Genomic DNA, 15,063 nt, shown 5'->3' with positions numbered 1-15,063 from the left:
CAACTCCCAAACACACACACATACTCAGCCCTTCTGTTCAGGGCTCTGTCCCTGGCCACACACTAGAGCACACCCCCTTTACACCTATGTTCTGGAAAGCCCTAGGGGTTTGAATCTGGGCTGTCTCTTACCAATAACAGGGGTGATCATTAAACTGCCACTCACTCACAGAACTCATCTTTGTCTATTACCAAGGTGAAAAAATCTAAAACATGAGACTATTTGTAAGGGTTTCAGGGGTAAACATCTGGAACACATTCAGAGTTTAATGAACAGTAGGTAACATTAGTATCTTGTAGCAGAGCTACAAGATGTTGTATCTTCCTGCAGCATCAGATTTGAAGATTGCAGGATTATCTAAGGAGAAAAATCTCAGACTTAACTTCTAAACATGCACACACATGTGCACACAAACACAAGGACCAAATCAAGACAAAGGCAACACAGGGACTTCCCTGGTGGTCTGGTGGCTGAGATTCCAAGCTTCCACTTCAGGGGACATGGGTTTGACCCCTGGTTGGGGAACTAACATCCTGCATGCGGCCAAAAATTAAGAAAACAAAACAAAGGCAACACAGAAGGTGCAGGATGATTTTTATGGTGCAGTTTGTGTAACTTTTTTGAAAACATGCAAAATGAAACCATGTCTTGTTAAAGTAACATGTAAATAGCAAAAGTTTAAAAGCACAAGAGACTGATAAATACCAGATTCAGGAGGGGGCAATCTTAGTGGGGCGGGGGGCAAAAGAAACTAGAACAAGCTCCTAAGGGTCTTCAAAACATTAGTCACAGAGATCTAAGTGAAAGATCCAGTGCAAATATCTGTTCAGATTCAAAAGAACTAGGGGTGGATTCTTGGGTGTTTATTATGCTTTGTATTATAAATGTTTCATCCTCACTAACCTTTACTTTTTACATGGCTTCTACTCTTCCCTCCGTTTCAGTATTTATCTCTTCATCCACAGATAACACAGTGTCAGCTCTTAAAAGGCAGGGACCTGGAACAACTTTACCCACTGCTGGCACTTAAAAGAGATGCACCTTTATTGAATGAAGAAGTATTTTTCTGTATGACTGGATTATTTTCTTTGAAATAAAAGATGTGAGTGAGGAGCCCTTGTAAGATTGGTATCCACAGGCCCTGAGACCAAAAAGAACCCAGCTGACTGCTAACTGAACTGGGCATAAAAGTGACCTCATGGTTACATAAAAGCTGTCCATGTTTCCCAAAATGCGCTGCTCTGGGGTGGGTGACAAGATTGCTGGGATTTCCAGGCCTAGTGGCACATCGGGTCTTAGTTCCCTAACTAGGGATCTAACCTGCACCCCCTGCACTGGAAGCTTGAAGTCTTAACCACTGCACCACCAGGGAATTCCTGGGGTTTGCTTTGAAATATTTTCACAGAAACAGGTGTGCTCACTAGTCAGTGTGAGCGGTAGGCTCATGGAACTTTATCCTATTCACTCATGTTTCTATTCTGGGCTCATGTGAAATCCTTATGAGATTTTTTTTTTTAAGAGTAGCTTTTTAGGGGGAGGACAAAGGGATGAATTCGTGTAACACAGGGGACTTTTAGGGAAGTGAAATTTATGAAACATTAGGATATCATAATACAGGTCATCATGCGTTTGTGCTCAGTCGCTATCATGTCTGACTGTGACCCTTTGGACTGTAGCCCACAAGGCTCCTCTGGAGGAGATTTCTCCAGGCAAGAATACTGGAGTGGGTTGCCATTTCCTCCTCCAGGGGCTCTTCCTGACCCAAGGATCGAACCTGCATTCCTGCATTGGCAAGAAAATGGATTCTTTACCAATAAGCCACCAGGGAAGCCCACATGTCAGCATACATTTATCCAAAGCCACATACAACATGGGGAGTCAACCGAAATGTAAACTATGGACCGTGGGTGATTACGATGCCATCAACGCAGGGGGTTTGAGAAATCTCTGTACCTGTCACTTAATTTTGCTATGAACCTGAAACTAAACTGCTCTTTAACAACAACAACAAAAAGCAGTTTTAAAGGCTCAGCTTGGGACTTCCCTTGTGGTCTAGTGGTTAAGAACCTGCCTTCCAATGCAGGGGACCTAGGTTCAATCCCCGGTCAGGGATCCTACATGCCCTGGGACAACTAAACCCTCAGGCCACAATAAAGACCCAGCACAGCCTAAAGTAAATAAATAAGGCTATCCACCCCATCCCACCAATGCTTGACTCCCAATCAGTGGGAATCCTGGTTCCCAGGGCCCCACCACCACCCTGGACTCACCCCTTCCACAGGGGTAAGGGTTTCTATCCCCTTCACCTAGAAGAGACCTGGCACCAGGAAGTAAACTGATGAATGCCTGATGGAGCCAGTCTTCCCTGGTGGGGATATGGCTCAGGCTGGCCAAGGAGGTCCCCAGGATCCAAGACCTCCAACCCACCATGTCTTACACCCAGGGCTCCAGCACCTTTTACCCCTAAGGAAAGGCACCAGATGAGGGCACATGCCCACTTTATTAGCCAACAGCTGGCCTGCAGGGCTCCCCAAGGCCCACCCTCACGGGTGGACAACAGAATGAACCTGCTACCCGCTCCCCTGTTCCCAGGACCCTGGGGCTGATCAGGAAGAGGAGACACCGGGGCAGGGGGATGGGCCTCACAGAGGCCTCATAAATACAAGGGGGTCACTGGCAGGGATGCAAGGGGGTAGCAGGGCCTTGGGGAAGGTGGCCTATGGGGGGCAGCTCATGTCACGCAGCCTCTTGTGTCGAAGGGGGCCCCCGTTCAGCGTCCAGGCGGCACAGGGGACTGTCGTACACCATCTGAAGGTTCACCTTGTGGCCCACCAGCTCCCGGATATTGTTGATGCCATATTTGATCATCGTCGGGCTTGGAGGGGGGAGGGGACAGGGTTTAACACAAGGTCAGGTCATGCTCTCTTCTGATCAGAACCTCTCTTGCTACCTTCCCAGAAGTAAAAGCCCCAGTCTTCCCTGGGGCTCAAAAGGCCCCACACCATCTGCCCTGTCACCTCCCTCACCCCTCTCTTCCCACTCTTCCCCTTCACTCACTCACTCCTCCCACCAGTCACACTGGCCTCCTCAGTGTCCTCCATATACAGCAGGCCTGCTCCAGCCTCAGGGCCTTTGCACTGGCTATTCCCTCTGCCTGGACCACCCTTCCCCAGATATTGTCACAGCTTACCAACTCAGCCACCTTCATTCGTTGCTCAGATGTCACCTCCTCTGAGAGGCCTTCCCTGACATCTCCTTAGCTCTCCCTGCTGTGTTTCTGCTCTAACATTACTTCTGAGGTTGTGGTTATTTGGTTGCTCAATCAGGTTCGACCCTTTTGTGACCCCATGGACTGTAGCCTGCCAGGCTCCTCTACCTGTGAGATTTCCCAGGCAAGAATACTGGAGTGGGTTGCCACTTCCTTCTCCAGGGGATCGTCTCGACCCAGGGATTGAATCTGAGTCTCCCATGTCTCTTGCACTGGCAGGCAGATTTTACCACTGAGCCACCAGGGAATCCCCATAACACTGCTTTTGGGTATACTCTAAGCTTTATTTGTTGAATTTACTTAATTCTCATCCTCCTTGGTCCACTAGCACCCCAGCTTCATAGAGCAGAGATGTGTGTTGTAATCACAGCACAGAATGGGCATACAGCAGGTGCTCACTAAGGATTTCTCAAATGAATGAATCAATGGAGGGGGCTGCAAGTCTACAGGCCCCCATGCCTGACAAGTCACCCAAGTGAGGCAGCCAACACCCTAAGTGGTTTGGGTACTCACCGCTCCAAGGAGAGACCCCATGCAATGACCGACACATTCTCAGGGAGCCCCATGGGCAGCAGCATCTCAGGGCGGAAGATCCCAGAGTTTCCAACCTCCACCCACTTCTTTAGACCTGTGGAGGCAGGAACACAATGGGGTGGCTCGCGTGGGTGATACTGGGCATGGCAATGAGCTCAGGAGGTGGGGTCCTCAGGAACAGGAAGCTGGGCTGAGCTGTGGGCAGCCCAAGACCTCCCTCCCTGCCCCAGTACCGGGTTCCAGCCTGACCTTGGTGGTAACTGAATATTTCCATGCTGGGCTCAGTGTAGGGGTTGTAGGCTGGCTTGAAACGCAGCTGGGTGATACCTGGGTGGGGAGGCAGGCAAACAGAGTTGGAGGGACGATCGGGCTGATGACCAAGGCGTCTTCCTGTTACCCACCAACACCACCCACTCTGGCCCGCCTGCTCACCCAGCTTGGTGAAGAACTCCCGCAGGACACCCATGAGGTGGCCCAGCGTGAGGCCGTGGTCAGCCACGACACCCTCGATCTGGTGGAACTCGGCCAGGTGAGTGGCATCCAGGGTCTCATTCCGGAACACTCGATCGATGGAGAAGTATTTGGCCGGAGTGAAGGGCTTCTGGGGGTGACAGGCAGGCCAGGCCCAGGCATGGGTGAGGAGGTCAGTATGACAGCCCAGCCCCTCCCTCCAATGCTGCCAGAGCCCGGCCACACCTTTTGGGCCAGGCGGTAGAGGGCGCGGGCACTGGCTGCCGTGGTGTGTGTGCGCAGCAGGTTTTTCCGAGCCTCGTCCAATTTCCAGGTGTATTTGTACCTTCAGGGGGACATGCAAGGAAGTCTATGATGCAGCTCTCGGTCCCCAGCCTCTTCCCCACCCAAAGTCCTGGTCCTCCCTTACCCCTGTGAGCCATAGCCGCCCTGAGAGTGGGTCCGCTTCACGCGGTGGACATAGTCCATTGGGAGTTGCTGAGCCTGGGCTGGATCTGGGCAGGACAGAGCAACATCTGGTCAGTCAAGGAGCATTTCTTGGGACTTCCTTGGTGGTCCAGTGGTTAAGAGTCCGAGCTCCCAATGCACGAGGGGCCTGGGTTCGATCCCTGGTCAGGGAACTAAATCCCACCTGCTGCAACTAAAAATCCTACATGGCGCAGTTAAGACCTGGCGTAGCCAAATAAATAAATAATGAGCATTACTCAAATAGCCACCACAAGGAAAACGGTGACTTAGGCAGCTCCCTCGCTTGCCCTTTGTAACTGCTGGAGGGCACCTGGGAACACCTGAGGCAGTCACTCATACCCCTCCTCTGCCAGAACCTTCCCTGGTCCTGCCTCCCCTTTTTTTTTCCTGGCTATGCTGCAGGGCTTGCAGGACTTAGTTCTCCAACTCAGGTATTGAACCCATGCCCATGGCAGTGAAAGCATGGAGTGCAAACCACTGAACCACCAGAGAATTCCCTCCTCCCACTCCTAACTGATCACTTCTTCGAGCCACAGGGCTTCCCTGCCAATCTGTAAGCACACCAGGCATGTGCCAGCCTCAGGGCCTTTGCATTGGCCATTCCCTTTGCCTGGAACTTTCCTTCCCCAGATGTAGCTCCCTCCCTCACCTTCTCCTATCTTTGCTTAAGCAGCCTTTTAAAAAAATTTTTTGGTCATGCTGTACAGCATGTGAGATCTTAGTTCCTCTACCAGGGATTGAACTCACGCCCCCTGCATAGTGTACAAAGTCTTAACCAATAGACTTCCAAAGAAGTCCAAATCCTAGCAGCCTTTATTTTAAATTGACCGTGTACACCCCCCAACACAATGTCAGTTCCTCCATCTCATTTACTGCCATCTTGCATCGCCACGTTTACAGCTTGTTGTTGTTTAGTCACTAAGTCACGTCTGATTCTTTTCTTGACCCCATAGGCTGTCCATGGGATTTTCCCGGCAAGAATACTGGAGTAGGTTGCCATTTCCTTACTCAGGATTTAAGGCACATCTTGCCCAACGAGGACATGAGGGTCTCAGGGCAAGGACTTCTGTCTCATTTGTGGCTGTGACCCAGAGGTTTAACAGAGAAGTCAATGCACAGGAGCTCAGTGACCCTATGCCACATGAATATGCAAGTTCTTATGATTCCCGTCCTGAAATACAATTTTACTGTACCCAAAAAGCTACACATCCATTCCTAGCTCCACCTCTTACAAGCTGTGACCCTGGGCAAGTGATGTCCCCTCTCTGGGCCCCAGTTTCCTTATCTGCAAAATGGGGCTGACAGTCTACTTCCTGTAGTTGGTAGGAAGACTAGGAGAGTGGCAGCCCAGTAAGTTTTGTTTAGAATACTTTTTCTGGCTGTTGCAACTTCCCTGACCAGGGATTGAACCCACACCCCCTGCAGTGGAAGTCTGGAAAATTTAACCACTGGACCACTATGGATGGCCCTGGTTAAGTTCTGGATGCCGTGATGATGACAATGACATTTTGCTCCTGGCTGGGTAACAGGCACACAACAGCCTTGTCTGCTCTCCTGGTGGTGAGGAGACAATGACTATTTTGAAAAGTCAAGCAATTTCAGAGAGCACTGAGGACTGTGGAAAAAAGAAATGGGAACCAAAGTTGAAGACTAGCAGTGAGAAGCTTTTTAGAGCTTGGTTGGAGAGGGGAACTTCCCTGGTGGTCCAGTAGTTAGGACTCCACATGCCTAATGTAGGAGGCCCGGGTTCGATCCCTGGTCAGGGAACTACATCCAACATGCCATAATGAAGATCCCATGTGCTGCAACTAAGACCTGATACAGGGATTTCCCAGGTGGTCCAGCGGCTAAGACTTTGTGCTTCCAATGCAGGGGGCCTGGGTTCAATCCCAGGTCAGGGAACTAGATCCAACATACTGCAAAAAGACTGAAGATCCCACGCGTCACAACCAAGACCTAGCACAGCCAAATGAATAATGAAAAAAAAAAAAATCTGGTGCAGCCCAAAAAAAGAAAAAAAAAAGGAACCTGGGGGGACAAGGGCATGTCGTCAGGGGCCTCTCTGAGCTGACATGTGAGCAGAGATTTGATTCCAGAGGCGGTCATGAAGACCTGGGAGAAGACACTTCTCGGCAGAACACACAGCAAAGACCCTGAGGTGAGAGGAGGGGAGGCGGAAGATCACAGAAGTTGATGACAGTAGCTCACACAGGCTTTGCTGGCTACTCTGAGAAGGATGGAGTTTATCCTGTAAGATGGTAGGCTGCCCCGAAAGGCTCTGCCCAGGCCCGGCCCCTCGGGTGGCATGGGGCAGCAGGGCGCACCCACCTCGCAGGAAGAAGGTGTCATGCTGGTCACGTGCCGGGTGCTGCTGGGGCTGGAAGAGTGCGTCGAAGTTCCAGAAGGAGCTCTCAATGTAGTTGTCGGTCGGCATCTCGGTGAACCTAGTGGGAGACGCAGCCTGACTGCCCTGCCTGTGCCCCTGGCCTGGGCTGGCCCCGCCCCCGGGCCCGTGCTCACCCCATCTCCAGGAAGATCTGCCGGAACTGGGAGCGGACCTTGAGCAGCGGGTGCAGGTGGCCGCTGTCAGGGAGGACGCCATGGGCCGAGAAATTGTAGGGCTTGAAGGGCCGATCCCGCCAGGAGCCGCTATGGGAGGGGCACGGTGCAGGGTACGTGGGCATGGTGGGGGCTGCCTACCACCCTCCCGCAACCAGTCCCCAACCCTGGGGCCACCCCCTACCTGGAGATCATCTCTGGGCTCAGCTCTGTTTCCTGCTTGGAGATACTGGTGCTGAAGGCACTACCTTTGCTCACCCAGTAGGTCTTCAGGGTCCTGAGGCCAGGGGACATCACTGTTACCTCCTTCAAGTGGTTTCCCTTGACCCCCAAACTGATGCTAACCCCACTTCACCCGCCAAGTAACTCTGCTGCCATTTTCTCCCCGACACTTACTGTCTCCTGAAACCCTTATTTAGCCCCACCTACATCCCTATGTTCATGCACGTACTCATTCAACCAACATTTATTGAGAACCTACTATGTGCTAGGGCCTGTTCAAGGCACTAACCATAGAGCTATGAGTGATAATCATAGGTCAAATTAGCCTATTTATTAATTTTCTGGCCGTACCGTGGGGCATGGGGGATCTTAGTTATCTGACGGGAATGGAATTCATGCCCCCTACAGTGGAAGCATGGATTCTTAAGCAAAGACCACCAGGGAAGGTGAAATGGCTCAGTCATGTCCGACTCTTTGCAACCCCATGGACTGTACCCTTCCAGGCTCCTCAGTCCATGGGATTTTCCACACAAGAGTACTGGAGTGGGTTGCCATTTCCTTCTCCAGGGGATCTTCCTATAACCCTGGGATCGAACCCAGGTCTCCCACACTGCAGGCGGATTCTTTACCAGCTGAGTCACCAGGGAAGCCCTTTTTAAAAATGAAAAATTAAAACAAAAACTTTTTTGCCTTGCTGCATGGCATCGGAATCCAAGTTCCCTGACCAGGGATCAAACCCATGCCTCCTGCACTGGAAGCTTGGGAATCTTAAGCCTGCAAAGTCAGGTACGTCCCCCCATAGGTCAAGTTTAGAGAGCTTATTCTACACTAGGCTCTGTTCTATAAAGTCACCCCATAACTATGTGTGAAAAGGGGCCATTTCACATATGCGTAAACAGAGGCCTGGAAAGATCAGGTAACTCAGTCAAGGTCACACAGCTAACCCATGGCAGAGCTGGGAGGTGAACTGGGCAGCCCTACTCCAGTCTGCGTTCTTGTAACTGCTGCATCTGCTCGAGGAGACATCGGCCCCGTGACAGCAGAGCCCTGAGCCCTATCAAGTCCAGACAGTGCTGGCCATCCAGATGGCCTTCCCTGGCCATCCAGTGGTTATGACTCCACTTTTCCAATGCAGGGGGCATGGCTCTGGTTCCTGGTTGGGGAAGTGAGATCCCACATGCCGTGCGGCACAGCCAAAAACCAGTAAATAAGCAAATATTTAATTTAAATTCTAGGCAGTGCTTTGGACTGTAGAGGAAGTAAACAGGGAGGGCAAAAGGGCTGGAGATCAGGAGTGTGGAACTTTTATGGAAGTCGAAGAGAGGAAAGGGTGTTAGGGTGGTGGCCTCGCTAAGCTGACATGTGAACAGAGATATGATGTCAGAACTTGCCTTGAAGAACAGTGAGAGGGTCTTTCTGGGCAGAAGCACAGCACAAGTAAAGGGCCTGTCGGGGCATGAGTGTGGCAAGTGCATTTGACCACCCCAGTGTAAAGCGGGGTGGGGAGGAGCCCGATAGCATACCAGCCCGGTACGGGCAGAACGCCTCCTTGTCCCCTCCCCAACTCCAGGGCCAGGCAGGTGACCCAGGTGTGAGCCTGGGGGTGGCACCCACTCACGCTTCAGTCAGCAGCTTCCGCTTCCGGAGCTCACTCCGCTCCTTTTCTCCCAGCTTCTCAGCCTGCCCACCCCGGACCAGCTGGAGCCGGCGCTGCACCTCATCCTCCACGCTGTCCACCTGCCACAGGGGTGGGTGTGAGAGACCCTGAGGGCCAGGGGCCCACCTGCCCGACCACCTGGCCCACCGCCCTCCAGCAGGGACTCACCACTCGGAACACCCGGGGCCCGTCAGCAGCACTCTTGTCCACCCGGATCCACTTGTTGGACATCGCCTTGCTGAAGCCCACCTTGCCACTGGGCAGTCGCTGGGGGAACAAGGCTGCAGTGAGGGGGGCACGGGCACGAGGGCTGCTGTCACCCCAACACACCTCCTGAGGCCCCGGCCCCCTCAGGCTCCTACCATGAGCTCGCTCTGGGGCAGGCCCTCTGGGGGGATGCTGCGAAACACCCGGGCCTCGTGGCTGCCCTCCTGGGCAATCTCCTCACCCTCAGCAGTAAGTTCCCAGCGCTTGGTGGAGCGCAGCTCAGTCTCAATGATCTGTAGAATAACAGGGGGGCACAGCGGGGACAGGGGTCAGATCCAGGTACCCCCTCGCCACAGCACTGGGGGTGCACAGCCTCTGAAGCCAGCTTCGCATCCCAGCTGTACCACTCCAGAGCAAAGTGATCTGCCCTTGCTGAGTCTCGGTTGATCTTTTGTGACATGAGGATAATGACAAAAATCATTCACACCTCTGAGAGCAGGGTAGAGTACTAAGGATTATTACCTGCCTGAAAAAGAACAAATTCCATCACTTACAAAAAAAAAAAAGTACTTATTTATTCAACTGTGCTGGGTCTTAGTTGCAGCATGCAGCATTTTCGTGTGTGTGTGCCAACTCTTTGTGACCCCATAGACAGTAACCTGCCAGGCTCCTCTGTCAATGGGATTCTCCAGGCAAGAATACTGGAGTGGGTTGTCATTTTCTCCTCTAGGGGATCTTCCCAACCCAGGGATCAAACCTGCCTCTCCTGCGTCTCCTGCATTGGCAGGTGGGTTCTGTACCACCAGTACCACCTGGGAAGTCCTTCCTTGTGGTATGTGGCATCTTTTAGTTTCAGCATGTGGGACCTAGATCCTTGACCAGGGATTGAACCCAGGTGCCCTGAATTGGGAGCATGGAGTCTTAGCCACTGGACCACCACTTTTGAACCTTGGAAAGATTTTTAAAGTCTCAGATGAAATGATTTATGTGTTTGCATCTCAGTACTCAGGTGTCAGAGAAAAACCCCAGGGATCCACATTGCACCCAGAAAGCCTAGGCTCCCATGCCATTCTAATTTCTAGGTCTGCTCCTCACCTACTGTGTGACCTTGCTGAAAACGGCTTAACCTCCCTGAGCAAAATTTCTTATGTGTGAGAAAAAGGTGTGGTGGGCTTTAGCTCAGAGAGTTGTTTTGAGGTGTAACTAAACAGAAGAGATGCAGAGGACTTCCCTGGCAGTCCAATGGTTAAGAGTTTAAGCCCCCAGCGAAGGGGGCACAAGTTCAATCCCTAATCCAGGAACTAAGATCCCGCATGCCGCCCACTGGGGCCAAACAAACAAAAACAAAGAAAGGATGCAGACCACTTAGTATGCAGCAAGTGCCGTATAAACCTAACTACTACTATCGATTAATATCATCATCATTCTTACAATGAACCACATTAAACTGCCACTACTTAACCCTCTGTAGCCTACACAAATGTCAGTTTCACATCAATCAAGGTACTGTCATCCCACACACCATAGCTTCACTCCCTTTTTGCACTGACAACCTCAGGCTCTGCAGCCTGGGTGCCTAATTTCTAATTCAGGTTTGCCTGTTCCTTCTGGTGACACTGATGATTCTGACCAATGCTTAGAAGCTGTCCCATATCTTCAACCTGGGAATAAATAAGAGTTACATCTTATGTATCACTTTGTTTGTTCAGTCACTAAACTGTGTCCGACTCTTTTGCGACCACATGGACTTAGCCCTCCAGGTTCCTCTGTCCATGGGATTTCCAGGCAAGAATAGTGGATGGGTTACTATTTCTGTCTCCACATATCCTCTTACTCTTATGTAAATCTAAGGTTCCGTCAAAGATTGAATGAAAAATAAAGCTGAGGTCAGGGACTTCCTTGGTGGTCCAGTGGTTAAGAATCTGCCTTGCAGTGCAGGGACCACAAATTCAATCCCTGAAATTCAATCCCTGGTCGGAGAACTAAGATCCCATATGTCTCAAAACAAGTAAGCTCAAGGGCTACAACCGGAGACTCCGGAGGCCACAAGGAAAGATCCCAGCAACTAAGACCCGACTCAGTCAAAAAAAAGCTGAGGCCAGAAAGAGCACATTATATGATTTTGATGAAAAAACAGTCCAGCTATGTTTTCTGAGTCCTAGCTTCATGGATCCAGGCTGCTGGGTGGCCCAGGGGTCCATCAGCATCCTCTCCTTCTGGATCTACCACCCTTCACTTGCCCAAGTTAGAAGGCCGGGCTTCATTCTGGCTCTCCCTACCTTGCCATGAACTCAATTTCATTCCTTCACCTGAACCCGTTCTCCAGTCCAGCTACGCTCTAGTTTGGAGATATGCCAGTTTCTGCCGTTGTCCCTTTGCCTCCTGTCCTGCCCCTGCCAAGATGGATGTAGGCAGTAAGCACGTCTGACAGGTTCCAGCTCCTGCCATGGCCCCCTAGTACCCCTGTGAGATGAAGACCGAGAAGGCCTTGCAAAATCTGGCTCTGCAGTGTCTCTCTCACTACCTGTCCTCCACTCCCACCCCATTGATCGCTGAAGTGCCATGGCTTTTGTACTCAGTGCAGAAACCGGATTCAAGTGTCATCTCCTTTGGGATGCTCTCCCTGATCCTCAAGGCTGTGGCAGTTAACACCTCTGAATTCCCTTTGCTTCCTCCATTACTCCGGTCACTTGAGTACATCCATCACACCGCAACCTGCACGAAGGCAGCGATTGCGTCTTTCTCGTCCCCCATCCTCCTCCCCACCCCCTCAAAATTAATCAATGCCTCAATGGACATTTACTGCACGGGAGCGTCTGCGTGCCTGGGTCTTCACTCTTTCCTGACTCCCCGCCTGCGCACTCTGGGCTGGACACGGATACAATCACCTCTAACCAGGACTGAGAGAATCTGGTCTGGAGGCAGAGCCCTCCTGGCGAAAGAACTGCAGATGCAAAAGCGAGGAAGCCCAGTATCACCCGCCCGGCTCACCTGACCCAGCGCCTGCAGGCTCTTCACGGCGCCCACCACAGTCTGGTGCTCCACGCCCAGCTCGGTCGCCAGTTCCGCGCTGTCCAGGCCGCCATCGGCCGCCTCCAGCCGCCGCAGCAGCACCTCCGCCACCGGACCGTCCGCCATGGTTGCTCCCAGTGCGCTCCGCGTGTCCCTGCCGGCTACCAGAACCACCGGAACCGGAAACGGCCCCGAGGATTGGGGGGTGGGGCGCGCTTGCGTCGCCATCTTGAATGTGGCGGACAATGTTGCAGGGCTCGGGGTGCCGCCATTTTGAGCGTGTCACAAGCACTTCAGAGGGGTTAGGGACCCCCTAGTGGTGCCTGGAACTCCAGTACTCTCGCCTGGAAAATCCCATGGACGGAGGAGCCTGGAAGGCTGCAGACCATGGGGTCGCGAAGAGTTGGACACGACTGAGCGACTTCACTTTCACTTTTCACTTTCATGCATTGGAGAAGGAAATGCAACCCACTCCAGTGTTCTTGCCTGGAGAATCCCAGGGACGGGGGAGCTTAGTGGGCTGCCATCTGTGGGGTCGCACAGAGTCGGACATGACTGAAGCGACTTAGCAACAGCAGCAGCAGTGGTGCCTGGAAGGTCCCATGGGCGGAGGAGCCTGGTGGGCTGCAGTCCATGGGGTCGCGGAGAGTCGGACACGACTGAGCGACTTGGCTTTCACTTTTCACTTTCGTGCACTGGAGAGGGAAATGGCAACCCACTCCAGTGTTCTTGCCTGGAGAGTCCCAGGGACGGGGGAGCCTGGTGGGCTGCCGTCTATGGGGTCGCACGGAGTTGTACACGACTGGAGCGACTTGGCAGCAGCAGCAGTGGTGTCTGGTTTACCAGAGAGGTCAAATTAATGCCCTCAAAAGCAGACTCACAGCATTGTTTTAAACTTCACACAGCTCCACCTGCTGTGGGCTGTGTGACCTTGGACTTCTCTCTCTGGGCCTGAAACAGTCAGCCCTTGGAGGAATTCTTTCTTACCCCACAGGACGGCTCTGGGTGGTGGACTCCAGACATAGTCAAACCGCTGATGTAAACTACTTTCAAATTTTCAAAGGGAGACTGGGTAGGGACCAGCCCTATGAAAATCAGAAGACTAGCTATTTTCAAAGTAGCTGCTAACTTGCATGGTCATTCTCACTTGTCCCCAGGCCAGTGCTAAGTGCTTCAGGGGTCTTTATTTCACTTTCCTCCAAACTGTGTGCTGTACATACCGATATAATCTACATTTCACTGATGAAAACTGAAGCTGGGTGATACGCTTTGCGCAAGGGTTCTGCAAGGAATTGGTGGAGATAGTGTCAGAAATCATAAACACTCCAGAGCCTGCCGTCCCTCCCCCACACCACTACTCTGAGAAGATCAATGTCAGGGAAATCATTTGTAGTGCATATCAGCAATTCAAGATACTGGGAATTCCCTGGTGGTCCAGTGGTTAGGGGGTCTGACCTGGTGGCTCAGACAGTAAAAAATCTGTCTGCAATGCAGGAAATCTGGGTTCAATTCCTGGATCAGAAAGAGCCCCTGGAGCAGGAAATGGCAACCACTCCAGTATTCTTGCCTGGAGAATTCTATGGACAGGAGCCTGGCGGGGTACAGTCCACATGGTCGCAGAGAGTCAGACCCTACTGAGGGAATACACTTTCCAGTGGTTGATGCTGCTGCTGCTGCTAAGTTGCTTCAGTTGTGTCTGAGTCTGTGTAACCCCATAGACAGCAGCCCACCAGGCTCTGCCGTCCTTGGGATTCTCCAGGCAAGAACACTGGAGTGAGTTGCCATTTTCTTCTCCAATGCATGAAAGTGAAAAGTGAAAGTGAAGTCCCTTAGTTGTGTCCAACTCTTAGTGAACCCATGGACTGCAGCCTACAAGGCTTCTCCGTCCATGGGATTTTCCAGGCAAGAGGACTGGAGTGGGTTGCCATTGCCTTTTCCTTTCCAGTGGTTAGAACTCCACAATTAAACTGCAGAATGAATGGGTTTGATCCCTGGTTGGCATGCCTCAGGCCTGGCCAAAACAAAGAAATGTAATTTGAGATACAAATATAATTTTACCCTTTCTAATTGTCGATGTTTAAAACAAAAGGGGTCAGGACTTCCCTGGTAGTCCAGTGGTTAGGAATATTCCACATGCTGAAGAGCAGCTAAATCCTTTGCCCTGCAACTACGAAGCTCATGTGCTCTGGAGCCAGTGTACCACAACTCCTGAGCCAGAGAAGCCACTGCAACAAGAAGCCCAGGTGCTGTAACCAGACAGTAGCCCCTGCTCGTTGAAACCAGAGAAAGCCTGTGTGCCACAAGGTAGACCCAGCACAGCCAAAAATAAATAAAAAATTTTAAATACAAAATTAAAGGGGGTGGTATTAATTTGAGGAATTTATAGAACTTGAGCTGTCCAAACTTTCATTTCATTATTTAATATTAGTGAAATATTTTATTCTTTTTTTTTCATATTGTCTTTAAATTCTGATGTATATTTTACACTTACAGCTCATCTCAGTTAACAGCTACATTTCAAAAGGCAATAGTCACACGTGGCTATAGTCAATAGTGGAGACTACATTAGGCAGCACAAGTAGAGTCTAATCCCAGATCTGCCATTTTTGTCACCCAGCAAAATCACTTCATCTTTCTGTGCCTGTTTCCTCCCTTGGATGGAAAT

The 15,063-nt window shown here is 51.4% G+C and overlaps 1 protein-coding gene across 1 annotated transcript; it reads right to left on the bottom strand.

Moving 5' to 3' along the window:
* Positions 1–577: 577 nt before the first annotated feature.
* Positions 578–12,749, bottom strand: FARSA (phenylalanyl-tRNA synthetase, alpha subunit). The gene is made up of 13 exons (XM_010855457.1): positions 12,378–12,749; positions 9,542–9,679; positions 9,348–9,446; positions 9,141–9,259; positions 7,485–7,577; positions 7,262–7,390; positions 7,070–7,185; positions 4,683–4,767; positions 4,499–4,598; positions 4,235–4,403; positions 4,052–4,129; positions 3,782–3,896; positions 578–2,875 (listed from the first exon to the last, which is right to left on the bottom strand). The coding sequence occupies exons 1-13, from the start codon at positions 12,624–12,626 to the stop codon at positions 2,737–2,739; spliced, it is 1,629 nt and encodes a 542-aa protein (XP_010853759.1). The 5' UTR covers positions 12,627–12,749; the 3' UTR covers positions 578–2,736.
* Between the last annotated feature and the right edge of the window lie 2,314 nt (positions 12,750–15,063).

This window comes from Bison bison, unplaced genomic scaffold (assembly GCF_000754665.1).
Source record: "Bison bison bison isolate TAMUID 2011002044 unplaced genomic scaffold, Bison_UMD1.0 scf7180017864365, whole genome shotgun sequence".
NCBI lineage: Eukaryota > Metazoa > Chordata > Mammalia > Artiodactyla > Bovidae > Bison > Bison bison.
This window is presented reverse-complemented; position numbering and strand designations above follow the sequence as displayed.